This window comes from Haemorhous mexicanus, chromosome 3 (assembly GCF_027477595.1).
Source record: "Haemorhous mexicanus isolate bHaeMex1 chromosome 3, bHaeMex1.pri, whole genome shotgun sequence".
NCBI lineage: Eukaryota > Metazoa > Chordata > Aves > Passeriformes > Fringillidae > Haemorhous > Haemorhous mexicanus.
The window spans coordinates 96,405,887-96,433,394 of record NC_082343.1 but is presented as its reverse complement, the minus strand read 5'-3'; the positions used below and the strand labels follow the sequence as shown (position 1 = coordinate 96,433,394).

General features: G+C 32.6%; 1 protein-coding gene across 1 annotated transcript in view; it reads right to left on the bottom strand.

Annotated features, from left to right (window-relative positions):
- CSMD1 (CUB and Sushi multiple domains 1) overlaps nucleotides 1-27,508 on the bottom strand; it is a 1,067,000-nt gene that overhangs the window by 250,501 nt on the left and 788,991 nt on the right. The window contains exons 12-14 of the mRNA XM_059842787.1: nucleotides 23,002-23,114; nucleotides 3,342-3,524; nucleotides 1,152-1,478 (exon numbers count right to left, since the gene is read on the bottom strand). Of these exons, the coding sequence (XP_059698770.1) occupies nucleotides 1,152-1,478; nucleotides 3,342-3,524; nucleotides 23,002-23,114 (623 nt within the window). The remainder of the gene's footprint in view (nucleotides 1-1,151; nucleotides 1,479-3,341; nucleotides 3,525-23,001; nucleotides 23,115-27,508) is intronic.

Sequence of the window (27,508 nt, the reverse complement as noted above, 5' to 3'; positions counted from 1 at the left end):
ATAATGCAAGATAACACGTTGGCTACAAACACTATTATTTTAATTGACACAACTTAGAAACAGTGCAAAAGGTCTTGAAGACAACTTGTCAATTAACTTCTATAACCTTAGAAGATAATTTCAGTTAAAATTATAACCTCTGTATAAGTAGCATCTTTGAATGACACATAAAACTTTTAGGAGAGTTACCAATCTACGGCAAATGTAAAAATGTTTTCTACATGACAATGCTGTTACTAATTTTCTTTTGAGGGTACTGTTTAGTAATATCTTTTTATATGAACAAAACAGAGGACCATCTGTAGCCAGATATTTCTTAACCTGGTTGCCCAAACAGGAGACACTTTTTTTCTCAGCAGCTCTCTATATGTACATGACCAGTAGGTCCACATTTAGCAGCTTTTGGACTAGTTGTCCAGTTACAATTAAACTTTGTTTGAGAATTGCCTTCCTAAAGGTAGCATATTCTTAAAATTCATAGAGACAGGAACCAGAGAGAAGAACGATTCTAAATTCATGAACTCTTATAGGAAAGACTTTTGCGTCAGTTCAGCTGTTTTCTAGACACTAGAAAAACCAGAGAGTGTAACTGCTATGTGTAATGCTGAAAAGAGATCTCTATTCTTAGGGGTTTGTATTCTTAGATTCCACTCCATTCAACTAAAAAAAACATACAAAAGCAAAACATGTTCCCACAACTATTTATTTGCATTGATGATTACTATATCCTTTTCCAATTAATATCTAGGATCACAGATCGATACCATTATGAACTTATTTCTGATGGTTTAATTGAGAAGTATACTAAATTACATGCACTGGATGCTTTGATGTGAATGATCTGGACATTACTTATGGGATCTGCATTTACACAGTATGAACAAAAAAACAACAACAAAAAAAAGGGAATTCCTCGCACTATCATAATTAAAATAAATAAATTATAAGGATTCAGATGAGCTAATGAATACAAGGATGACATCTGAAAATAGTGCAATTATACAATCATTACAACTTACTTCTGAAATAAATATAAATATAAATATAAATATAAATATAAATATAAATATAAATATAAATATTTAAATATAATCTTTTATTTATTATGAAAATAGCATAAAACTAAGCATAAAATAAAAAGCAGTTCTTACTTGTGTAAGTGATATTAAATCCTCTTCCAGTGGTAGAGTGATCTGACTGAAATTCAAGTCTTACTATGTGCCCACTACTAGCCAATTGAGAAGGGACCTCATTGCCAGAAAATGTGCCAAGAGGCGGTAAATCTGAAATCCCATCATCTTTGATTGTAAGGTAGTCAAATTGAGGTTCTACATCAAAGTCGTTGAAAATCAGATGGATTCTGCTTCCTGGCTCTGAGATAATTAACCAAACACAGTTCATATTGTTCCCATATTCCTCAGGATAATTTGGAGAAAGAATAATTCCAGATGGTGTGGTGAAGTTGAAGAAACATGAAACTAAAGGAAAGAACAATAAGATTCTCAAAATTCTATCCACAACTTTTTAAATGTTTGTCTTTCTATTCTATTTTTTTATTATTCTTGTGGAAAAGGATGACTTTGAAGCCTGGATGTTAAAACTACTGTACATGCAAGCAGGAAATGTTTAACATTTTCAGAACAGTTCTCCAATGTTTTGTTTCCCATGTGAATCCAAGTGACTGAAGCAGGGCCTGCAAGAGATTTGCATGTAGCGAATACCAAGAAAGTAAAAGTAATTCTTGATGCATCAGAATTTGCAAAAGATTCGGAGGTTTGTTCTAAAATGAAAATGTGATTTCCAAATGTCAATTTTTTTTTCCAAATATGCATTAAAATGTATTTAACAATCAAAAAAATCAAGCACATGGGCCAGTTTTTTCTGTAGTATACAAAGTTCATTCTGATGTAAATAACGGTGGAAATTTAGATGTGACTGAATCAAGAAAACTTAAGAGTATATGATTTGAACTTATTTTACCCTATTTTTCCTTTGATGGCATAGAACAAAACCAAAAATGATTCATAGCTATAATCCTTTTTACTATTTTGAGCCAATTTTCATCAAGACATTGCCTAACTGGTTTAGGAGTTTTGACCTTGTGACTGGCACTGTAGGCAGAAGTACAGTATAATCAGAAAGGGTAAGACTCACTAAATATAAGTTAACACAAAGACAACCATTATTCAGCTCTTCAAATGTGTCAAACTGACCTCAGTGTATGTAAATAGATGTTAGATTTCAGGCTTTTTCATAGGGCATGTGCATATGTAACACTGGAAGCACAGTAAAATATTCTACATTGTCAACACAAACTGATATAGCAATCCAATGGAATACAGCACCATGAAGAAACACAGCTCCTGTCTTCCAAGGGAACTGCAGCTGAACTGTCTCTGTGCCTAGGCTTTACATGCCAAGACACAATTCAGCATTGCAAAGCCTAATGATGATTATTCAGTCCAGAGCAATCTTGCTCAGTTTGTTTAGTCCTGTACCAAAACAGCTTCAAAGTACATACATGTCCAAATGGAGTAGGAAACCTCACAAAGGTTGTGATGGTTGTCAAATCCATTACTGATTTGTATGACTCTCTATTGAAAATTTAACATGATCTGCATAACTCAAGTGCCTAATACACCTATGGACTTCAAAGATTTGCTCTATTTTACAAGAAAGGAAGAAAAAAGAAAAGGAAAAAACGCAACCCAACTAACCCCACCCCCCAAGAAAAAAACCCCACACAAACAAACAAAAACCAAAAAAACCCCAAGCAAACAAAAAAATAAGAACTAACCCAACATCCCTCTTTTATCAACAAATATATTTTATATTTTAAAACAAAAATCACAATTAATAACTTACCTAAATTTTTCCTATTTTCAAGATTCTTAACTTCTTTATATTCATATTCACACCTTTGTGATATATCTCAAATAAAAAAAAAAATAAAAAGAAAGCCAATCTTTTCTTATGTGGGTTTGCAGGCTGTTTTGCACTGCCCGAATGAAACCTGTGAGCCACAGAATCCTTTTGAACACTTTTCTGCTGTTAAAGATTGCTCATTTAGAATCTAATTCAACACACATTTACATTAGAGTGTTAAGTGGTGGTTCAATTACATATAAAATGAGTGTAAAGAACATTCTAAAAACAGTCCTGGGTGACATTTTTCATAAATGAGCCACCAAGTCAATTGAAAAAAAAAAAGCAAACCATGATGGAAAAAGTCTTCAAGGTACTTAGAAGTATTTTCCTACTGTTGATTAGTCACAAACATTAAGAAATGCAAGAGGTTAAGGTCAGAAAAATAACACAGAAAAAAATATAATAATTCTTACAAACACAGCTTGGTTTGTTGCCAGACCACTGGTTATTTTGTTGGCATGTAATCGTTCTCTCTCCCACCAGTTCAAAAGCTGCTTGACATTCAAAGGTAAGCGTGTCTCCATGCAGAAAACTGCTGCCAGTCCTTTTCCCATATGATGGAATTCCAGGATCTCCACAACCTCCTTTCTCTATTTCTGAATATTGAAAAATTAAAATGCAATAATAAGGAAAATACATTTTCAATCAATTTATATGTAAAAATATTTGGCATTATACATTAAATTAATATTTACAGCTGAAAATGAACTAGAGGTGATTGCTGTGCAATTGCCTCAAAGATGATTTAGGATCAAAAGTTCTTTCACAAGCTAATAGCTTCCAAACTTGCATTGCTGCATTGCTGAAAATATCAAAATACTTCTATTTAATTGCATGACTGAACCAATATACAGCATATTTGAAGGTAAAATTATAAAGCCACAGTCTCCATCCTACCCATGGAGACATAGTACATATAGATCATTTTTCTCACAAAGTACTCGTACTAAGGAATCTCTTAACTCTCACATCTGCAATTCCATTTTTAAATCTATTAACAATATGATTAAAAGTATATAATTTCCTAAAAGAGTGAATATATTTCAGTTTAAAATAGCTGAAATATAATAGAAACAAAATGGAGGAATTATTTCTTAATCAAACACTTCAAATGAGAGACACATTTTTCCCAACTGCATTCAGCTATGCTGAAAATAAATTAACATTTTGGATAATAATACAAGATATTCTCTAGGAGCTCTGTTTCTTAAATTATTTAATTTGTAGATCTCAAATCTACATAAACCAGATAAGGTTATAAAAACTTCAAGTCTTATGAAAATTTATGAATACCATAAGTATTAGAAAAGAAAATGTAAGTATTAATTGCCTGTGACAGAATCATCTTACAAAATACTATACACATGGCTGCTCATCAAAAAATGAAGGCTCCATTTCTTTGCTATTAAATTGAAAGCTTTTATTTTAAATTACCTTGCCTTTGATCAGAAAAAAATAACAACAGAGCACTTCTGATTCTATAAACTGTTTTGCTGCACATGTAAGAAATTATGTAAATCTTATTCAAATGAAAGTACAAATAAAGTTCTTGGAATTTAAACAGTTTACAGTTCAGTCCAAGGAATGAAATCAGAAATATTCAAAGTAACAAGAAAATTCAACTCATTGAATAGTATTAAATATTAACATAATTTAACACAATTGAAAATGTTTGCTGTCAAATATTGTTAAATCTAATTATGTTAAATCCTGGCAGAAGTGCATACCTTGGCTCAGCAACCAAATTTTAAAATACAAAATTATGATATGTGAAGTCAATCCACTATGTTTACACCACTAAAGCAGCCATTAAAAAATTGTTAACAGACATGTTGAGAAAGGTATGGCACATATTTCACAATGTTATAGTTTTCTAGACCTGCTAGTGATGCTGTGCCTGATGCACCCATTATTATTTTATTTAAATAACTTGTCTCAGCAGAAAGTTAGCATGTATAAATTAATAAAAATAGTTTCCAAAATGTCCAGTACACAAATACAATAAAAGATTGGGAGAAAAATTTTATAAAGAATATTTATAAATAATGATTCAAAATTATATATACAAATGCTTCAATGTAGCTTCACTTGTCTGCTCCTACTGAGATATTGACTTTCACTTCCACAGAATAGCACTGAAAACCCGTGTTTTCAGCTCTGCACATCTTTACATACTTAATGAAAATGTGGGGAGCCACAGAAAAAAGAATACACATTTTAATCACATTTTAGAAGTTCATCTCCCTTACTGATACAGCAGAGCTGTATCTAATACAGCATGTGAGAATGATTGTGAACTCTTTGCCAAACTTAGGAGATTAACCAAATCCTTTTTTATTCTTAATGTATCACTCTTCATCCCAGAATGCCCATATGGACATATAGAGGTATATAATTCAGATTTGTAAATATATTATTTTTAAGCACAAAACCGTAAAAAAATTAAAAATATTAACACTAATTTCAGATAAAACATTTAAAAATATATTTCATTCTTTGGAAAAAAGTTTTAATAAAATATGACATATAAAACAACTGAATGATAAATTTCAGGTTCTCTAAAACACAGTAGAAGGATTTTTGAATAAGTTTATTTTATACTGAAAAGCCAAATAACTAATAAAAATGTCAAAAATAACTACATTAACTTTATTTCTATTTAAAAATTCAGGGTCTGTGCATGTTTGTTCAACATAGAAACAATATAGAGAATATGACTGATTTATAAAACACTTCTGTAAAATGTCTTATTTGCATTTTGAAAAATTCAATAACAGCTTGAAAAATTCCATCCAGGGGTAGCAATCCATTTCTTCACAAACCTTAAATTGAAGACTGTATGTATCCCTAACAGGAAATCCACTCTAGTCAAAAGTTATTCAGGCTGACAGACAGCACTCATTGTAATTCATAGAATCATCATAGGATCATTGAATTTGGGTTTAAAGGGGCCTTAAAGATCTCCTAGTTCTAGCCCCTATGTCATGGACAGAAATACCTTCCAATAGGCCCAAGTTCCTTAGAACTGGCCTGGCCCTGAATACTCCCAGGGATGAGGTACCCACAACTTTTCTTGGCAACCTGTTCCAGTGCCTCAGCACCCTGCAATAAAGAGTTTCTTCCTAAAATCTAATCTAGATCTACCCTCCTTCAGCTTAAAGCCATTCCCCCTTGCCCTGTCACTGGATGCTGTTATGAAAAGTCCCTCTGCAGCTCTCTTGAAGGCTCCCATTAGGTATTGGAAGGTGCTCTAAAGCGTTCACAGAGAGGGTTGTCAAGCATCAGACCAGGCTGCTCGGGGAAGTGGCTGAGTCACCACCCAGCAGTATTTAAACAATATGTAGATGTGGCACTGAGGGACATCATTTAGTTGGGATCATCAGTCGAAATAGTTGGACTGATGATCTTAAATGATTCTCTGATTCTCTTTAGTCAAAAGCTACAGTTCATTACATTAACAACCCAAAACTGAGGGAAGACAAAGAAGTCCAAATTAACGGTTTTGTATTTACACATAAAGAATACTCTTTCTTTATAACTAGATCTAGAGTAGTAGGTGTCTAACGATCTCCAAAATTTTTCTGTCCTCTGAGATTTTGCACAGATTTTTTCTCCATTGTCCTTTCTGATACCTGTTTGACTTGTACTGATTTAGTCAATGAACATTTTTTTTTAAATGTCTAAATGCAGCTGAGATGCATTGTGTGTATTGCTCCAACACGTGTATGGACTATTCTGTTTCATAAATGAAGAGATGCCCTGTATCAGTTTGCTAAAAATGATAAAATTTCAGACCAATTCTCTTGAAGTTATCTTGAGCTCCTAGGAAAATCCTATGGGACAGAAAATGTTCTTAAAATAACAAATATGAAAATAAAATCTATGCTAACCTATTTAGCATGGCAATTAAAGCCCTGTTCTTTTAGGATTATTCTGTGTACTCTTCAATGTTGAACTTCTTTTGATCTGAGTTCTTAGAGCTGTGTGAACTTCATGAAGTTTGCACATAAATTCTCAAGCCTAAATTTAAACATCAGCTTGCTCTGGTTATCAAAATATTAATATTGATCTTATGCAATTGTTCTTGGCTTTCATGTACTCTCTTTCAATAGCCTGGGGAAACAGACTTTTCATCTTGTTTGTAAACTAGAAATATTTACTCAGTTTCAGGGAATATTCTTTCTTTCATGTTAGAAAAATGACAACATTAGATTTCTAACTGTGAAGGCATATCTCTCTGAATTTAATTGAAAGACATTTCTGTTGCTCTGTTTTCTTTCAAATGAAGAAATATGGCAATTCAAAAGTGATATTATACATTTAAATATGTATCATGACTACTATTTGAAAAGTGTCACATTGCAATTCAAGTATTTTTTGATGTAAGGACTTTTACTATGGTATTTGAAATGTATAATAAAATAGTACATAGCTTAGATTTTGCACTCCTAAACTTACTATTCATGGAAGGGGTAATTTAGTAGTTTTTCCCCTCTTGTTACTAGATTAAAAATACACAGTTTAAATTAAATTCTTAGTGTTGCTGTGTTTTCATTCACACTATCCAATATTCTAGTTTAGACAATTAGTGAAACATCTAATCATTAAATCTGAATCTGGATACAACCCAAAGAGTATAAATAATAATCACACACATTAATAATTCAGATACATAAATACAATTTAAACTAAATACGTGTTTTTAACACATGTGAGTTGAGCAAAAATAAATTTTTGAGATATAAGATAAACTTCAGATTTTAATCAGAAAGTTGAAGTCAATAGCTTTAAAACCTTAACTAATTATTTTAGAATATTTCATAATTGTCATCTTATTTATAGTCAAGATAGATAAACTAATTATTTTACAATATTTCATAATTATCATCCTATTTATAGTCAAGATAGATTAAGGGAAGCTGTGAACGCCAGTTCGCAGGTATACATTTACCCCTCACCCCCAAAAAAGAAAAGAGAGTTAAACATTTAAACTCCAAGAGGTGACAGAAATGCATGTTCCGTATATGAGGAAAGTGATGATTTATTTTATTTCATCTTGTTCCTCATGCCAACCTGTGCTAACAGCCATAATACCTAATGTAGTTTAAAAAGACAGAGGAGAAGCTCCTATGCAAGCAAACCCTTATAAAATAGAAAGGGATAGAAAGGTGCTCAGGATTGCAGAAGAGGACATGAGAAAAGGAATATTATATACATGATTCCTGCAATGGAACATAGGAACTACTACTAAAAAAGAGAATGGTAAATCAAATCTAGTGCAAAAAAAAAAAAAAAAAATTCAGATAGCACATAATTGGACTGTAAAAGTGGCTATTAAAGTTAAAATAAGGTTGGCCTACCACTAAAAAGAGGATGGCCTTACATGACAATTTTATAAATGATCACAATTTTATCATTATTCCAGTAAATTTCTTAAAAAAAACTTAACAGTGCAATTTATTATCAGTCTCTAAAAATAAAAGGACAAGGCCTTCACAGGTCATATAGTTCCCTGCTACATTTTAAGAGCCTCTCATATTTTCTCTGAAAAGTTTTGTCCTTGCTGTTATCAAAAATACCACAGATCATATCCAGTAGATTAATTTTTGCTGCTTCCACCTTATTGCATTCTGTATCAATATTAAAAAAAAAACAAACATGACTTTAGAATCAGATTGATGAAAAAACCCCAATTTTTCTTGGAAGTCAATTTAAACTAACAGCTCGCTATCATAGCATATGGTGGCTTGCATGTAATAATAACACTGTATCGCATCATATCTTATAAAAAACCTTGAAAACCATAAAGCAGAAAACAAACTTTACACTATGTTCTTTCAGTTTAATATATACTGTGTACTTAAATATTATGTATCTTATTTCAAAAGCAGAAAAATAAAATGTTGGTTTGTTTACAATCAATTTAACATGTTCAGGGGTTAATGTAGATCAAATATTGACAGCAATGAGGAAAAAACCTTTTTGTTACTTGCTTCCAAAAAATGTATGATACTTATTAACCAAGCATGTTAAATTAATTACCAAAATTTGTAGAAAAATAAATATGGGGGAAAATCATTATTATGAGTTTGCAGGCACAATGATAGGTTCTGATTTAACTAGGACTAGGACTCCAGCAAAAGATGCTCTGGAAAACAAAAAAATTCTATAAATCTGTAAGCTGTTGAAATTGTTAAGAATTATTGGGAAAGGAACAGTGAACAAAATACAGAATATCATTTTGTCCTCATACAAACACCTTCAAAAATTTCATTTCCATGTTGAATTTTACATGTAGTACTGCTCTTCCATTTAAAAAAGGCAACATTAGAACTAGGAGAGGAAAACAAAAGACCAAAGTTAATGAGGAAATGAGAACCAAATAAATAGGCTGGAAATCTCTTTTTCTGGGCAGTGAAATACAGTTGTCCAAAAGGTTGTTGGACAAATACATGGAACAAAATCTTATTGAGAGACAAAATATTTGAGGTGTGTATCACTGGAAACTGAGTATTCTGTTTCTTGATTTATCACCATATAATTCACCATTTCCTCCCTAAACACCTTATATTGTCAAGTACCAATACGCTTTTGGTCTCAGTGTAGATTTTTATTCTAATGTTTTGTGATAAGAAACATGATCATCTTCGAATTATAGTGTTCATCTTGCTTTACTACTAGAAAGAGTAGGGTCTGTCAGCACAAAGGACTGAGCAGCACCCTGATCAAAAAGTTAGCATGGAGTTACCCTTTGGAAAGAAACTTAGAGTGTTATGGAAAATAGGAAGCACAGCTGCCTCAGGATAAGGTAAGGGTGAATAAGGTAAGGTATCAGAATAAGGTAAGGGTGAATATTGTGAAAAGGCAAACCATGGAATGAGGCAGAAGGCAGTGACAAAACTTGTAGAATTAAATTGTCCTTAAAATTAAGAGAAAGAAAAATAGCTAGCAGGAAAGGAAAATGAAGAACACTTTCTCTTATCTAGTTAAAAATGTTTATATAAAATTAGGAGAAGGGCAGGATAGGAAGAGAACAGCTTAAGGACCATTTAGAAAATGCAGACACATTCAAGGGAACAGGGTCTAATTAAATTCAGTACTTAATCTGAAGCAGTCAATGAACTATTGACTATTAGCAATTGTCTTCAAGAACTTAGGGAGAACAAGGGAGATCCCACATGACTGAGAAAGGTCACATGTATTAACTGTCTCAAAAACTGGAGAGAAGAACAAAGGAATTAAAAAAATACCTGTGTATCTAATTGGTCCCCTCCAACTAGGAAAATTATATGCTTTATCTTCCTTTATAAGAGAGTATCCCTAAACATCTGTACTTGAAACTATCCTAAGTCCTGACAAGAAAGACGTGGGAGCTATCTAGACAGAAAATCAATGAGCTGCTACTAGCAAATCATTTGTAAGAGGATTGTAAAGCCAACACTGATCCTTAGCAAAGTGATGGAACCACTGACATAAAAACCCTATTTCTAAAGGGTTAAAAGATAAACATATACCATTAGTTAACATGGCATTCTAATTAAGAATTGGCATAACAGGAAATAAATTTAGCACACATTAAGTGGATTGCAATTAAATAATTATAGTATTTTGAAGAAAAAACGTGAATAAAGAATAATCACTAGACAATAGAACTTCTTCAATTAGCCTAATCTATACTTTTTAACCCCAATCCTAACAGTTTGTTACAGAAATATTACGGAAAAATAGGTAAACAACACTGCCACACTATTTCAAGATGCTTTTACCTGACATATATTACAGGTGTAGTCTTCTCAAGCATGTGTACCCACTGCTTTTTCTCATACTCTTAAAATAAACCCTCACCAAAATCTCAAGCCTATGGCAGCTGAGAATTTTGGAAAATAAAATTCATGTTAGATGGGAAGACCTTATTTTCCCTGAGTATCCACTTCAGTACCTTACAGTGGGTGTGCCTCCACTTTAAAGACCAGGAGTGATAAGTACAGATCCATAATACAAAACGAAAGATTAAAATCAGGTGTGGATTTGCTGGAGATTCAGCTCAATACTTTTCTAATGCCAGTTGTAGAAGCAGTAAGTGCTCAAATGGAAAATGTTAGCTTTGGAAGCAACTGAATGTACCAATATTGGCACAGTGTGGACATCCAAATAATTTTCCCTTATTCTATTTCAGTAAAGAAGCAAGAAGGATGAAGTATTGCTCCAAAAATATTCTTCTGAAGGAAAAAAAAAAAAAAAAAGGAAAAGAGAAAACATCTTTAGGCCTTACGCTCCTATATTCTGCCCTTGCGGGACAAACCCTGCCTCCTAGCGTTGGACTCAGTCCAGCATCTCTTAACTGTTTTTGGCAATGCACAATTTCTCAAGATCTCAAAGTTTCTCTCTTTGATTAACTTTGAGACTTTATTGCATAGGCACTCTTTTCATCTAGAGAAAAGTTCTTTATGTTCTTATCTATATCTTGTATGTTTCAATATTTTTTTTTTTTTTTTTTTTTTTTTTTTTTCTGCTGTGCCTTCATTTATGTTGGTTCCTGTCCTGTTGGTCACCCAAGAGCTCTGGGGTGGGATTAAGGAAGACAAACTTTCCTTCTCTTTCCAAAGACGCCAACATGGCCAAGGTTTAACAACAGGAGGGTTTTTTTTTTTTTCCAAATAAAACACACTTTCTGAGGACCACAACATAACACAAAACTACTCTGCAGACAAGTAAAGGAAATCTCACAGCTTAGAATTCAGTCTGGAAGCTATTTCATATAAACATACCCATATGTACATGTAAATATTTTGTAGTCATAGTAAAAATTCACAAAAATAAATGAACAAACAACTAAAATTCATGTGCTTTTTTTCAGTGAGAGCAATTAAAAACTGAAATTTCAGAGGCACACAGGGGAGTCTTCATCTATTTGACTTTGCATAGATAGACTGGACTTAGTCTTAAAATTCCATTCAATATCTTGGTTTTCCATTTTCACACTCAGAACAAAAAAAGAAGGAGGACAGGTTGGGGTATGATGGGGATTTAACTGTATTAAATGGTTATTTTGCTGAAAAAAGTCTCTCTGAATATTGTTTGTCTGTAGAAGTTTACTGCACAAACCTAAAAACCCCAGCAAACTGCTACATGGAAATCCTGTGTCTGTTACTATATAACAAAGCTTAACTGTGGCCTTCATAGAGAAATCAGGATACAATTAAAATCTGTTCATTAAAAAAAAAAAACAAAAAAAAATTAAGAAGTGTTTGACAAGTAGAGTGTTGCTTTGGTTTGCTGGTTTTGAGGTTTCAGTTTTGATTTTTTTTCCCAATTGCACAAGCCAGGAGGGAATATAAATTTTATTTAATGTTGTTCCTATCAGGAACATGTTCTGATGAAAGCACATCCAAATTTCCATAGTGTAGAGAAGCAAACAGATCAGGCATAGTTGGATTATTTTATATACTTTCAATCTTGGCAGATTAAAAGACAATCCCAATAAATAGGTTGCACCCACTTTTCTTGAGCATATTGTGAGCTGAAATTAAGAATGGAATTAAGTGAATGAATGGAAATTAGAAAAAAGAAAAAAATTGAATTTTGTTCTTTACATCTGACTCTTGCTAAAAATCTGCTAAAATTCCCCCTCTTTCCTCTGCATATTAATTTTACCAAAAAAAACCACACAGGAGGAACCTCTGGCCATGGTTCCAAGTAGCTGATTAGATTTCGAACCAAATTTATTATGATGATATTTGGAAACACAGTCCAGCAAAGTTCAGTTGCAAGCTGAATAAACTTGAGAATTTATACTCACCAAAACTCAGTCATCTTTTCTACAGCATGCTAATACAATACAATAGAAAAATTAACAGACAAAAGCTTTTTTATCATGTTCTTCATAAAGGTGACTGTATAAAAATATTTTACTGTTTCAGAGGTCATTAGAAAACTGAAAGTGGCAAAAAATATTAAGACCCTGGAATTATCAAAGACAGATAGATTGAAATGTGGTGAGTACTGCAAATCATAGGAAATATCAAAAATGGTTTATATTTTCCGGCTTTTTTTCTTTTTGAAGTACTTTAACTCTTAGTTCTGCAAGGAAGTCTGTGCAAGTGCACACATGCTAATATCACTCACTAGCATTGAAACAAAGCCAAGTTTATTCACTACCTGATAGAAATGGTCTTAAATTTCTTTTCTTTCAAATGATTGGAAAAATACATCAACAGGCATACCTGGAGATATAGACTGGAAACAGTCTACATATATATTTACAAGGACTCATGCTTCACTTATTTTTTATATTAAAACTGATACTGTTGGAGTATTTGTAAAACATCTACTGCTTTCTTTTGCATCTTTTTGTGATGATTTTGTTTTAAAGTAAATAGTACTCTGCTTTCTAAAAGTTCCTTCATCATCACAGTATTCTTTGGACACTGAAAGGAAAAATAAAGACCCTTTGAAAAGACTACTAATGCCAAGCCTACAAGTGAATTGTAAAGGAAATGCTCTTTTAAAATCTTTCCAAGAAGGTTGCATAATGTCCTACTGAAGAGAGGCCTGGCCATGGCTATGCTGGCTGAGAAAGGTCAGAGGAGAGGTGAAGGTACAAGGCAGTACCAAACTGTTCTTCACTGACAGTCAGCGCATTGAATTCGGCTTCAGCTGCAAATATATCCTATTTAATCGAGTTAATTACTTTATTCACTTAGAAACCTTCAATCTACAATCTTTTATAAGTGATGTTCTGAGTACAGCAAGACTCCCTATTTCAGATGATCAGTTTTCTAGTAAATGTTGCTAGTTCTCCATGATTAGAATAAAATTGAGTTTTCAGAAGTGTTCATATTCAAACACACACAATGCTAAGATATTGTACCTTTTGGTAACTGAATTCAGTAATTCTCATGCATAATAAAGAGTCTGAATGGACTTTTTTATATGCTGCCATATATTCAACAAAGAAATCAAATGCACAAAATGGACAATGAAATTTGTTCTTGATAATGTTTTAGATTAGGAAGTATTGTTTTTCTCAAATTTCACAACAACATTAAAATAAGCCATTATTTCATTTGAGTAACAACCCCCTTTAATCTAAATTGCTAATAAAATGAGAGTGCAATATAAAAAAGCTGCTCTGAAGGATGTGCTGACTTTGCAACAAGTGGAGGTGTTAGTATGTCACATCAATTTCAGTCAAAGTGTAAAACTTATGTCTGTTTATGAGCTCAATAGATAAATCATGCAGTGGTTGAAAGGACTTGGGAAAGATAAAAAGTACTGAAGAACTTGGAAGAACTCTTTAGTGAAATAAATGTTCATTATAGAGATCTTACTAATAGACACCTGTATTTCAGAATCAAAGTCTTCATCTGTTACTTAATATTTCCCACAGATCTTTCTTTATATCAACTACCAGTATGGTGTTTTCAATAGTACTTGAGATTCAAACATAATTTTGCATTTGAAATCATGTCACTTAGTAATTAACAGTGATATTTAAGAAATTCAATAAATACTTTAATGAAGGCACAAATGATGCAGAAACTGTTTAATGACCCAAACCTGACCATCTTTTTTCTTCATGGTGTTAGTTGCTAAAAGAAAATCATACAATAAACACCAAAATCCTAAAACCTGCAATTTACTTTAGTGAGATGATAATAGGAATCTAGCCCAGCTTAAGAAGATGGAAAAATGGATATGAACAAGAAATTCCAGATCTTTTTAAAATCTCAATAACTGCTAAAATGAGTCTTCTTAATAAAATAATCATTATGTTGGTTGTGTAGAATTCCAATACAGCATTCCTAAGACACCAGTTTTACTAAATAAATTTAGACCCTATACTAGAAATTAGCAGTGATGGAGGTGGTCTACAGTGGACATAAATCAAGACTCCAAGGATTTGGATGAAATCAGTGCAGGTGAAAATTTTTATGGAGAACACTGATGTCATACACCAACACTCTGATGATAAAGCCCTGGGCAGGCACCTTTGTACCTTTGTATGTCCTGCCCTGCCTATGAAGAGCACCTCTGATCCCCCTTATCAGAAAAGAAAATTACATCAAGCTCTGCAAATAAGAGATATTGTAAAATGTATAAGTTTGTTTATGTAATGATTAACTCCATCATTATAGTAAAACATTACTAGCCTTCCTAGAATAGTATATAAGCATATGTAGCCCACAATAAAGTCAGATTCTGACCACTTCTCAGCCTCCCTGTCTCTCTCATCAATGCTGATACAAAACTACTCACTCGGGTGTGCCATTGTCCTCAGATCACTGCAATTTAATCCTCCCCAGTGGATTTGTGTTCTTCTTTCAAAGATTAAGTTGTAGTTATGAAAAGTCAAAATGTCACTGAAGGAGAGCACTTACATTGGGATTTAAAGTAGATTACACAGCTAAATCTGTACTTTAAAATTATTGTACCTCGTTAGTTTTAACATTTATGAGCATCTGCTTGCAGATGCAACAGACATTTTCAAAAAATAAAGGTAATTCCTATTTGCAGGGTTTTATCACTGTATTTCATCAAAACAACACCAGCTTTTAGAGCTGGGTTATCTTAAAAACCAGAACATCATCTTTATATATAAAGACAGTAAAGATTAGCTGTAATATTTTAAAAGTTTATGAAAAAATTACTGAATTAATTTTATGGTATAAAATGTATTCCAATACACATACAAAAACATCACAATAGGAAAACTTTGGGTAAATTTTGAGGGAACAGACTATTCAGATTCTTTGAAATTATTCTAATATGTGAAATACCCTTTATATATCTATAAATACATATAAATGTATTTTTTAAATGGCTACTATAAAATTTTAACTGGAAGCAGGGTTTTGTGTACTGTGTCTTAGGGTCATTTTATCTTTTCTTCAGCTTATAATGAGAATATTCATTTAGTATTCTTTAATAAAGTTACCTTGTGTTGTATCACAAAAAGCACTTAGTATGCTGACATCATGCTCATACATGCACAGAAAATCCTGTGAGTCAAACTCTGACTCTTGGGCATTTTTTTTTTTTTGTATTTTGTTAATTTAGGAGGCAGAATGAGAGTTAAAGGCTGCTGCATGCTTTCTCCTATTTATTCTCTTCACTGAGCTTCTGTTTGGCATTGTTTAGTAAAGGATTGTGGTAGAGACAGAAACTTGGTCTTATCCACTACAGTCTGCTAATATATAAATATGCAAAACACTCAACAAGTTAAAGCATATCACTTTTATATTATGTTCCTCAAGCTCATGTGTATTTTCTAGGCGAAAAGTGTGTTCTCTCTGCCATCCAAAATATTATACAAAACTCAGGCAAACACATTCCCACTATTAAAAATTTCTTTGAAACTGCTGCAGAAATTTTCAGTAACTTAGTGTGCCTCTTTCAACTCTATTAGCAACCTACTGGTCGTACTGTTTATTTATTGAAAGAAAATTCAGCTATGCTGCAAAGGAGAAATGCCTGTTCTAGGCTTATCTGAACAGTGTACTCTAAAAAGGTCAGACAAAAACATGGGGAAGCCTCTGAAAATGATTGATAACACACTGTGGCAGAAATTGACTGACATTTGCCCATCCAAACAACTAACTTGCCTTTTGTATCAATACAGATTCATTCAATACAGTATCATGATGGAACTCAGACATTTCTTCAAAGAACCAAGTTGCTTTAATAAATAAAAATATTCACATGAAACATATTTATTGACTGTTCTCCATAAAGACACATTTGAATAATGTTCTGAATTATAAAACATACAAACCTAATACAAAAAGCACACTTAATATATGTGAAACTTTTGAAAGAGAGAAAAGGTTAAAGCGAAAGAAACTCAGAGTTTTCACTGAATTACTTAAATCTGTTTTCTTTCCAAGCATTACACTGTAAATAATGATTTTCCTGTGTGCATGTCTAATTTTGAAAGTCCTAGAAAGTCTTAATTCCGTTTATTTTTTCAGCACAGGTTTTATTAAACCTCCAAGCAGTAACAATGTTTTATATCAATACTGGTAGTGTAATAGCATTTATAAGGTCATTATTTTTTGTAAAAAACTGCACTGATTTAAGGTTTACTAATACTTTACATGGTTATATAAAGTAATTGTATCCAAAAAGATAACTGACATTTATCTGATCAACTGAAATATGTTTTTGTAAGTATTTTTCAACTAGTCTCAAGTGGAAAGAAGAATCTTCTTCCAAACAATCATAATGAAGAGCTTACAAGCTTAACTGCACAGTTGAACATCAATACAAAAAAGGTTGTAAGTCTGACATTTTCAGCTGCTTGCAGGAGCTGATATACTTCCTGACATCTCCAAGAATTCTTAATAATTTCAAATTACATAAACTGCTAGAATTATATCACTGAGTCACCAGATTTATTTTATAACACTGTTGTGAACTAAAGGATAGGCTAGTGAAATAACTTAATCACTTTATATAACCATGCATAGTCAGGAATAAAAAATGAATTCTAAACAGGTTATAAAATAGATGTTGTTATACTTGTTATAAAGTCTGGAAGTAAAAAGATTAAATATTTTTATGAGAATTACAGGTTTACAGTGTTGAATGGGAGAAAAAGCTCAAGCATAATAAAATCATAAAACATTTACACCTAAAACTTCAAGCTGTCATGTGCTTTTATGTCATTGTGGTACAGCCAGCAGGACCACAAGCATGGAATCAGCCTAATGATCCACCTTGGATCCTGACAGCCGTAAAGCACCTATATATAGATGTGGCACACCCATAAAATGAGTAGAATAAGCCAAACTCAGTCACATAGTCACCTCTTCAGACCTTTTTTTGGGCTGCAACTGCAACTAACACCACTGTTGGATACTGCTACAAGGCCTGCTGTCACAGTAACATGCTGCATTATTCTGACCTGGATATGCATGGCAATGACTGTGCCTAACTTATCCACTTAACAGGGAAATGCATGCTTGAATCAATATTAAGAAGTGGCATAAATCAAATCTTCCCATTGATTCAAAACTGCCTAAATACTACATTAGATCACATGTGCTGGACAAATTTGGACATGGGTGGTCTTCACTTGTGGTCAAAACAAAATAGAAATGCAGCTCAAGAAGAAAACTAACTTTAAAAATATGTGTATAAAAAAAAAAAATTAAAAATTCTTTACATACTGTAAGTAAAAAAGTCCTTGCTTTAGCCCACGACCAGCAACAAACTGGAAAAAAAGCATGCTTGTAAAAGTATAGTCTTAGTACATCAACATACTTTGTTGATATTACCAGACCATGGTGGCATGATGTTGTTTTCATCACCCTGTGCATGTTATATTTATTAGTGTGAAAAACCTGTAATCAGTTTATTAATTCAAAATAAGTACTTTTGGTGAGCCTAAACCTATTTAACCAGAGAGGTCAGAAGATGCCAGGTGCTGTTCTAATGTTTATTAAAAATTTATTCAGACTGAAGGAACTTCAACAAGGGACATCAGTAACAGCCTTCATCAAGATTACCATTCAGCATGTTTATGGTATTCTTCCAGGACACTGCATACTAGGACTTCAGATATGTCCCCCGTATGGAGAAAATACGCTGAGGTCTTTCATAACCTTAGTAAATACCCAGCTATAAGTAAAAAATTATATTAGAAATACAACTAAAAGTAACAGTCCATTTTTTAAATTTCTTTACTTTTTAAACAGCTCTGTTGCTGAAACTCTGAAAACTCTCTTAACAACAGCCTGTATACTGTATTTTGTTTTCCTGTAAATGTTCCCTTCTTTTTTTTTTTTTTTTTAATTTTAACTTCATTATAGCACATTATAGTGCTGTATACACATGGAGTAATGTTAGTGAGTTCTACCATGAAGTATCAGCTGTGAAATGTATAATGTAATTTTGTTTAATTTATGAAGACCTGTGGAGTGATGACTGGTCATCTTGGCTTTAGTAAGGAAAACTGGCATTAAAAATAATTGGAGAGGACTTCAGTTTAGACCCTTTGAAAAACTAAGGTGTGATATTAAAATGCATCTCATTCTTCAAAGACAGAACAATTTAAATTTCTGGCTTTTTCACAGAAAATATGCTTTCAGAAGATTCTTTTTGAAAGATATTAAAACAGTCTGTTAAGATATCTGGGATCTATAACAGAGAACAAAGGACTTTCAAATACAGTCTATAAATTACATTTAAAAAAAAATAATGGTAGGATCATTCTTCAGCTTTTTTACTTTTTGTTTTTAGTGTGAGGTAAGACCCTTCTATTTTAGCAATAATAACGTGGTTCTAACATGGTTTAGAAAGTTTATCATCAAAGTGAAGACTAATGCCTGTGGTCTTGCTTTTTACCTATTAATTACATAGAGGTAATGCTTAAATTATTTGTGTCTTTATAATGCAGGATATTGAGTACGACTGGCAGAAGAAAATACCAAGACCTCTTGTATTTGCTAACTTGGTAGCTGTTTGTCAGTTTCCTGGAGTCAAAAAACTCCTAACAGCACTTGTTTTACCATCTGGGTTTCCGTCAGTCACTTTCCAGTGCATACACGGACACCAATACAGTGTTATTCCCCCATATTCAAAACTCTTTCCAGGAACTATCTCTACAGGACCTATGTCTGAAATTTTTCTTGTAGCTCCAGCTCTTGGAGAGCTGTATTCTACAGTCCAAGAAATATAATTAATAGGGCAGACTACAAAAACTGGAATAGTGAGACTATAGAGAACCCTGCATCGCTCTGACAATAACGTGTTTCTGAAAGTGAGCCAAGGAAGAGGCAAAACAACTTGGTAAGACTTGCCTCTCTCTTAATCCCATAGGCAAGTTGTAAATAGGATTAAATTTACTATTCATACATAAAATCTGTTATGCATATCAGTTCCTTTACAAGCATCGTTTTATGCTGTTTTTAGGTGGACATGCTAATAATGTAAGAAAGGATATTAATGATGCAGTTCTTTCTTAATAATTAAAGTGAGATGAAGTTCAGTTAAACTAACATTTTTCTATAGACTACGACATTATTTAAGTAGTAATAGAAAAAAAAAATTAAGAGATACAAAGTCAAGATTCGGTAGGTGAACTGTAAAATATATCCGAAGAGGGTGAAAAATCATGTCCCAATCCTGAGAAAAACTCACAACTTTTTGGGAAAAAAGATTCAAATAAGGATGTCGTTTACTTTGTGTCTACAGAACATGTATAAAGCATCAAAGACTGCAGTTTGCCTTCTTTTTAGCTAACTGGAATCACAAAGATGTGTCCCTGCGGTTACATGTCACAATCTATTAACTTTCTCACAATTAAAATGAGATTCTATTTTCAGACAGGTTCTTTGACTGTTAAACAAGAGGAAGGAGATTTATTCAGGCAACTTGTGACAGAATAAAAGTTTAAACTTTATACATAGCCTAAAGCAGGAAATGTATTGAGAGTGCAGATGGTTAAAAGTTTCATCAACAATAAAAGATGAGAAAATTCTAATAAAACTAATGAGACCATTGAAATGAAAGAGAGAAAAAAACCTGTAATTCACCTTCATCTTAAAACATTTACTATACTTTTAAACTTGTAAACATTTCCCACTTTAGAATTCGAATTCTGAAATTGACTTGAAAAACTAAAAGAATGCAGAATTACCCACAACTGGTTGGAAAACAAGACTGAAAGCCAAAATCCAACTGCCAAATGATAACAATATATCTCATCAAAGAGATGCTATTGCTACTGCAAAACGCACATTGTGTACTTCAGGTGTTTGCAGAAAGTCCCCAAAAGTAAGAGGTTGAACTCCCTAAATAAAATAACATCATTAGACAAATACAGAAATGACAAAAGATTAATTTACATTAGAAATACCAGAAAGAAATTATAGCAGAAAAAAATATATCATCTGATATATAAATTTTAAATTTTTTAACTTTTTCATAGGGTTATGAGAAGGTAAAGTTCATAATTTGGAGGAAATAATGAAGGTTTGAGGAAACAGTGTAAATTTCAGATTACTCTTGCCAACACTCTCGATCCACTTTAACATCATTATTTCCACTGAATGTATTTCACAAATGAATTTTCTAAAGACAACATATTTTCTAAATAAACACAAACCCTAGAAATTGCCCAAGTACAGATGATAAAATCATGACAGAAGGGACAAGAAGGGTTATGATTAATTTAGATAAAGAGTATGTGATTGTGTTCATGCAATAAAACATACTTGAGCTGTGAAACTATACAGGCTTAATGCATGGCACAATGTCTTAAGATTCTCTAATGTCTTAGCCCGAGAAGGGCTACAAGCCTGCATCTGCTTTTTCATTCATAGCTCTTGTACATTATACTTAAGCAATTGGGACAGTGTTTCAAAAGCCTCTGTAATTGTCCTTGTTCTCATATGGTTATACTCATGGTCATGGACCTGCAAATCTCAGTAGTGATCTAATGGAGGAGTCTCATGGGAAGTGATTGCCACCCTCATGAGAATCACACCTTCTTTCTCCTCTTTTTTCCTTATTTTCTTGATTTCAGTTCACATTAAAGAAAACCAAAACATGGTGCATAGAAGTAGATAATAATAATTAAACACTCAAAAATTATCCAGCAGTGTGTGCTCACAGAAAATTAAACTATGAATGTAAAACAGTTGATGTGATTATCATGCTCCAATCAGTACCATAAGTGGAAATAACAAATAGTGAGCTTGAGTGAGTGGCAAAGAAATAGTGTTAGGGAAAAAAAATGGTGTCAGTATAACCCAAATCACTGCTATCATCACCACCTGCTTCAAAGGAGAGATCACTAGTAGAAAACTACTGGTCTGGAGAAGTAACACCATGTTTCCTGGCCAACCACTAGGGAATATTTCCCCTTCCTATTCCTTTCAACGATTACAATATGTCACAGCCACAGACCCTACTTCTAAAAACCTGCTCTGAGAAGCCTTAATGTCCTTAGTGCAATAAAAGTATAGCTTTCTAAACTTGAGGTTAACATCTCCATAACTTTCAATTTTTTATTTTGCCTGTTTTGGAATTGAAGCAGTAAGGTAACTAGAAATGATGTGAAACACTTAGACAGAGTACTTCGATTTATGGACAATGTTTAAGGAGAAGAATCACTCTTCTAATTCAGTTACTTTCAGTTACTGAACTGTGAAAAGTCTCTCAATGTTTTGCAGCATCTTTTGTACAAAACTAATTTTGACAAGATTATTATCAAATCATTTTCATCATATGTGCCCATAAGGTACTATTGAAAAATAGTATCAAGTGTTTTCCCTTATCCTTAAGGTGAACTAATTAACATGGAAATTAACAGAAAATTATACCAGATGTTAATAAGAAAGAGCTTTTTTTAGCTGCAGGTCTATACAAACTATTGAAAAGGGAAAAATTCAATACATGCATGCATACTAAGAGATATCAGGTATTTTTTACTACAATTAATCAACTTCAGAAGGTACTGAATTTCACACCATCAAAATAAAACCCCCCAGATATTTATATTGCAAAAGTTCCCATTTCTTTGGGACAGAAGCAACACAAATGAGGCTAGGGTGACTTAGATCATTTTTTTAGTTAAATTTCCACAATTCTATACAAATTCCTAATTTCCAAAATATTATACAATATATCTGTTCTGTTGCTTTCATTACATACTAATTTTGACTTAGGTCTGTGAAAATTCTCAGTAAGGCATGAAAATAAGTTTTATAAGTATCCCAAAAAGTGTTAGAATATTAACAATATTTTTCAAACTGTATCCAATGTGATATGTGTTAGCAGAATATAAAATGTAGGAACTTTCAAATATATTAGAAATTTCTAATTTCTACTGACCTCCCAGCAAAAAGTATTAGAACAATAAACTTTATTTTTAGTTGTAAATATTTTTAGTTATTTTGTAGGTATTTGGAAATCCATGTCTTTATTTACTATTAATTGACTATTAATACAGACAGCATAAAAACTCTTCAGCTTGTAAAAGGACTAAATGCCTATTTGAAATTAGTTTGTTGGGGTATAACGAAGTAAGTTACAACATAAGTTTAAAATAATTAATGTAGGTCATACCTTGATAAACAGCTTTGAATCCTGGTGAGCCAATGCTGTCATCAGATTGTAAATGAAGCCACATCTGGTTACTCATGCTCACAATAAGATCAGGAACACTAGATCCAGTGAGTCTGTATGTAGGATAAATGGCAAAGTAATTTGTAGATGCATAAATTTCTAGTACTGCTACTATCACCACCACTACCACAAAATACATTTTAAGCTATTCACATTCTAATCAGCTGTTTTTTCTGATAAAATGAGCTATTCTATATGAAATAGAACAATGTGAAATAATAGAAAAAATATTTTGAATGAATGCATTCAGCAATGATTAAACATTTCTGATAAAGCTGTTACTACCCAAAGTTCCCATTAAGTAATTAAGTTGTGAGGGATCACAGGTGTGAGAGATCACCTGTTTGGATCAGTATTGGTTTTCTGCCATGCTTTTTAAAGTGAAGAAAATTGCTTTACATGCCTTACAGCCTGTGTGTCCAGAACTTACTACAATCACTTCTACTCCATTCAAATAACTCACAGTGATCTCTCAAATTTCAGAGAAACTGCTATTTCTCACACAGTAATGTATGATAACTCTGTATAGATAGGTTCAGTGCAGTATACAACACATTAAGGCAAACTGGTGAATCCCATCAAAAACCTTCAGCACTTGTCAGTAGTATCACTTATACATCTATAATTCTGATACCAAAAAATTGTGTGTCAAAAAGAATCATTAGGAAAGATTGCTTCTTAATAGTGAAAAACAAATGCATAATCAGGTTCTAGTCCTGAAAAACCATTCAGATCTTGGTGAAAGGTATACAGTTTTACAAAGAGCAGTGGGAAAAGTCACACATAAGAAGTGGCAGTAGAATGTCACTAACTAAACTTTTATCAGATACAAACCAAAAAATTCTCTTTCTTCCAGCCCTCAGTCTTGATCATGCAAAACCAATAGGCATCAGTTAAAAAAAACTAATGATGTGCCAAACCAAGATAAATGTTCTAGAAGCAGAATTTCTCAAGAAAACAGTGTATGGATTTCAAAAACATATTATTTAAATACAGTAAACCAGATGTAACACTGTTAAAACTTAAATGCAAAGACATAATAAAAGGCGAGGCTGAGCAGAAACAAGGTGAGAACTGAGGAAGCATGAGACAAGTTTTACCAATTCTCTCGGTCTTCAATCAAGGTTATGAACAAGTGACTATATCCCATATCTACAATATTTTGGGTTCTTTCTCAGATATATTGAAAATAAAATTTAAAACCACAATCCCCATGTGAGAAGAATGGGCTTACTCATTACAACTGAACACAGCACCTGGAACTGCTGATAAAATGGCTGAGTTTGCTTGAAATGATTTATAAGATTTCTAGTTATGCCTTAGTAAGTATTTGATTTTTGTGATACTATAGGTGCAGAAAAGGAGGGAAAACAAAAATCCATTATAGCTCAGCATAAGCAAACACACAAACAGTGCTTAGCTTGGATAAGTAAGGAAATCAGGAAACAATGATAAATAGCTAGATTGTTCAGTTTGACCTGTGTAGGAATGAAAATAAAGCAGCTGCTTAGTCTGAAAACTGAGCTACTTGTTAAATTAATTGGGAGCTGTACAGCTTCAAAGTGATGCTTGGTATAGTCAGAATATTTAACATTCTCTTGAAGATAAAATAATGAATGTTGATAAAGTTGGGACATTCATTTAAATGAATAATATAGCCAGCTTAGGAAAGAAAGATACCTCACCAGACAATGAGTAACATAAACAAAAGTAGTTTAGAAGATACCTGCCGAAATACATATACAAAGACAGAAAATGTAAAGATTACATACGCATGGAAGGAAGGACAGGGGAAACTTGTCGGTTTTGTGCAAAAATTTTTCAATGGCTATTTAGATGTGTAAACCTACTGCAGTACCAACTAACAACTGTTTAAATGGCTCTCTTTATACTCAGTAATCTGATTAATGCATGAGACATACACTGATAATTTCTGAACACAGATAAGATGAACACTGAAATTCTAAGTCTTTATGAGTAGGACAGAATACTTTCAATTAATATAATCGTCCCTATAGAATGCAAGAAAAAAAAAAAAAAAGAAAAGGAAAAAAGAAAAGAAAAGAAAAGAAAAGAAAGAAAAGAAAAGAAAAGAAAAGAAAAGAAAAGAAAAGAAAAGAAAAGAAAAGAAAAGAAAAGAAAAGAAAAGAAAAGAAAAGAAAAGAAAAGAAAAGAAAAGAAAAGAAAAGAAAAGAAAAGAAAAGAAAAGAAAAGAGAGAAAGAATAAAAGAAGCAAATAAAAAGCCACAACTGAATTAAGTAAACTCATCAAATAGGCAGAGTCTTCTCCCTTCAAAATGCTAGTGGTCTATCCATAGATGGCAGATATAAACCAAACAAAATACAATTGCTTCCTCAGATTCACATCTAGGGGTGGGTATAGGAAGAGGACCAACACTTTTGGAAGGGAACGAAGTGGGAGAAAACAATTCCCCCCTCCCTCCAAAAAAAAAAAAAAAAAAAAAAAAAAGCCAAAAGCAGAAATCGATAAAATGAACAGTCATTTTTTTTGGTGGTGGTAGTTTCTGCCTGTTTTTTTTGTTTTGTTTTGTTTGCTGGTTTGGTTGGGATTTTGTTGTTGTTTCTGTTTGGTTTTATTCCTTGAGAATGCCTCCATAGATAGAACTACATTCTTCAACTAGGATAGAAGGTAAAGCAGATCAAATGTTTAGGGCATGCAGATCTGTCTACCAACATATGCTGTTACTGACTGAGTTTTTCCCAGTCTGTAATCATCTCAAAATCAGATAATCTGCAATACTTTAATAAATTAAAACCCAACAGATCCTTAATTAATATGCCCAATAGACTCTTAAAGAAACATCTAAAATTGATTTGAAATAAGTTGCTCTTCATCAAAGTGTATTGGGTTTTGTATGATCTCAGTGCTATCTTTCATGAAGCTAAAATACTTTTCCTAATTATTTTCCCAATTTTGTCCAAAAAAAAAAAAATAAAGATGGGGAGTCAACACATTATTTTTTTTTGTCCTTTTTAAACATCAAGATTCATTCATATTCCCCTCAAGCTGTAGTCCTACAGTTTTGACGTTACGCAGACAATTGCTAAGGGATGAGAGTTCAGACATTATTGAAAGCTTGTGCTAGGACAGGTCATTTATATATCAGGATTCTCAACTCCCTCAATCTTCTTTCCAAAAAGTATTTAAAGGTGCCCTATTTATTGACCTGCCTTTAGACAGCTGACTGGCATATAAACATCCTGGCATGACCAAACTCATTATAAAGTTTGAGTTTGTTTACAGTAAAATGTTTGTTTATAATGTTTAAATTTACAGTAAAACACCCAATAAAGAGGTAGCTACCACCTTGATGTCTTCAGCACCTGAGAACTGAAAAATTTTGCATGGGGCTGAGGCTTATATGTTGAGACATGACAGTTTTCTGCTAAGCTGAAAGATTCAAATACTTACAATTACATTTGAATTTAGAAAGATATGTATTTTAGCATATTGTGTTCAAACTAAATCAGAAAAGCTATAAAGTTTTAGAATCAAATGCATGAGATTCTACAGTGATATTATGCATAATTTCTGCAGAAATTTGGACATTTTGTCTGCCAACAGAAGCTTGAAGATTGTAAGAAAAGCTGTATTATTTCTTTAAGATGCCCTGAGAAATTTAGAAATTAAATCTAGCCAGAGAAGTCATTGCTTTAAGCTCCTTCATTCTCCTGGGATTAATAAGAAACTGCAAGGTGCTGCTCAAAACTCATTAAATGTAACAGATGTTATTACAACCAACTAATAAATTTTTTTTAAAGGAAATCACTCTGACATTTAGTTATGAACTTTCTCATGATAATATATCTACAAGTGGACCTAGTGTTTTATGAGAGACGTTCCTTTGCATTTATGGAAGACCCTTCTGAACAGCAAGTGAAGTGGCACATATCTGTGATGCTGTTTAAGTAGAACATATTTCATAATGCATGATACAGCCCAGTGTTTAATAACTTCAAGAACACTGTCTCAATAAAAATTCAGATTCATTATTAATTATCATGAGACTACAATTTTGTCCTTGGGCTTCCTATATTCCAGTGTATTTCAGTTATTAATAATTTCGTTTCTCAAATGATTTTCAGTGTAATGCTAATTTTGCTACCCAAAAGGCAGATAAATTTATTTGCATCGATTTCACTTTCATCAAGCATACAATTTAAAGTAAAGATGGTAGGACCAAAACTGTACCATAATCCTACATGATGGGCTGTGGAGTAATAGGGATAAAACAGTTGCTACTTTAGTAAAAAAATGTACTGAAGAAATGATTAGAAATAAAGCATGTCTCTAGTGAGACCATCGTACTAGTTCTAGAAATGCCAGTGATGGATTTAAAAGTGGATGTCTGCAACAAAATTTTTAAAATGCTATTAAAGTGAAAAAAGTTACAAGTGCTGATATCATTCTGGAGTCCTGCTTATT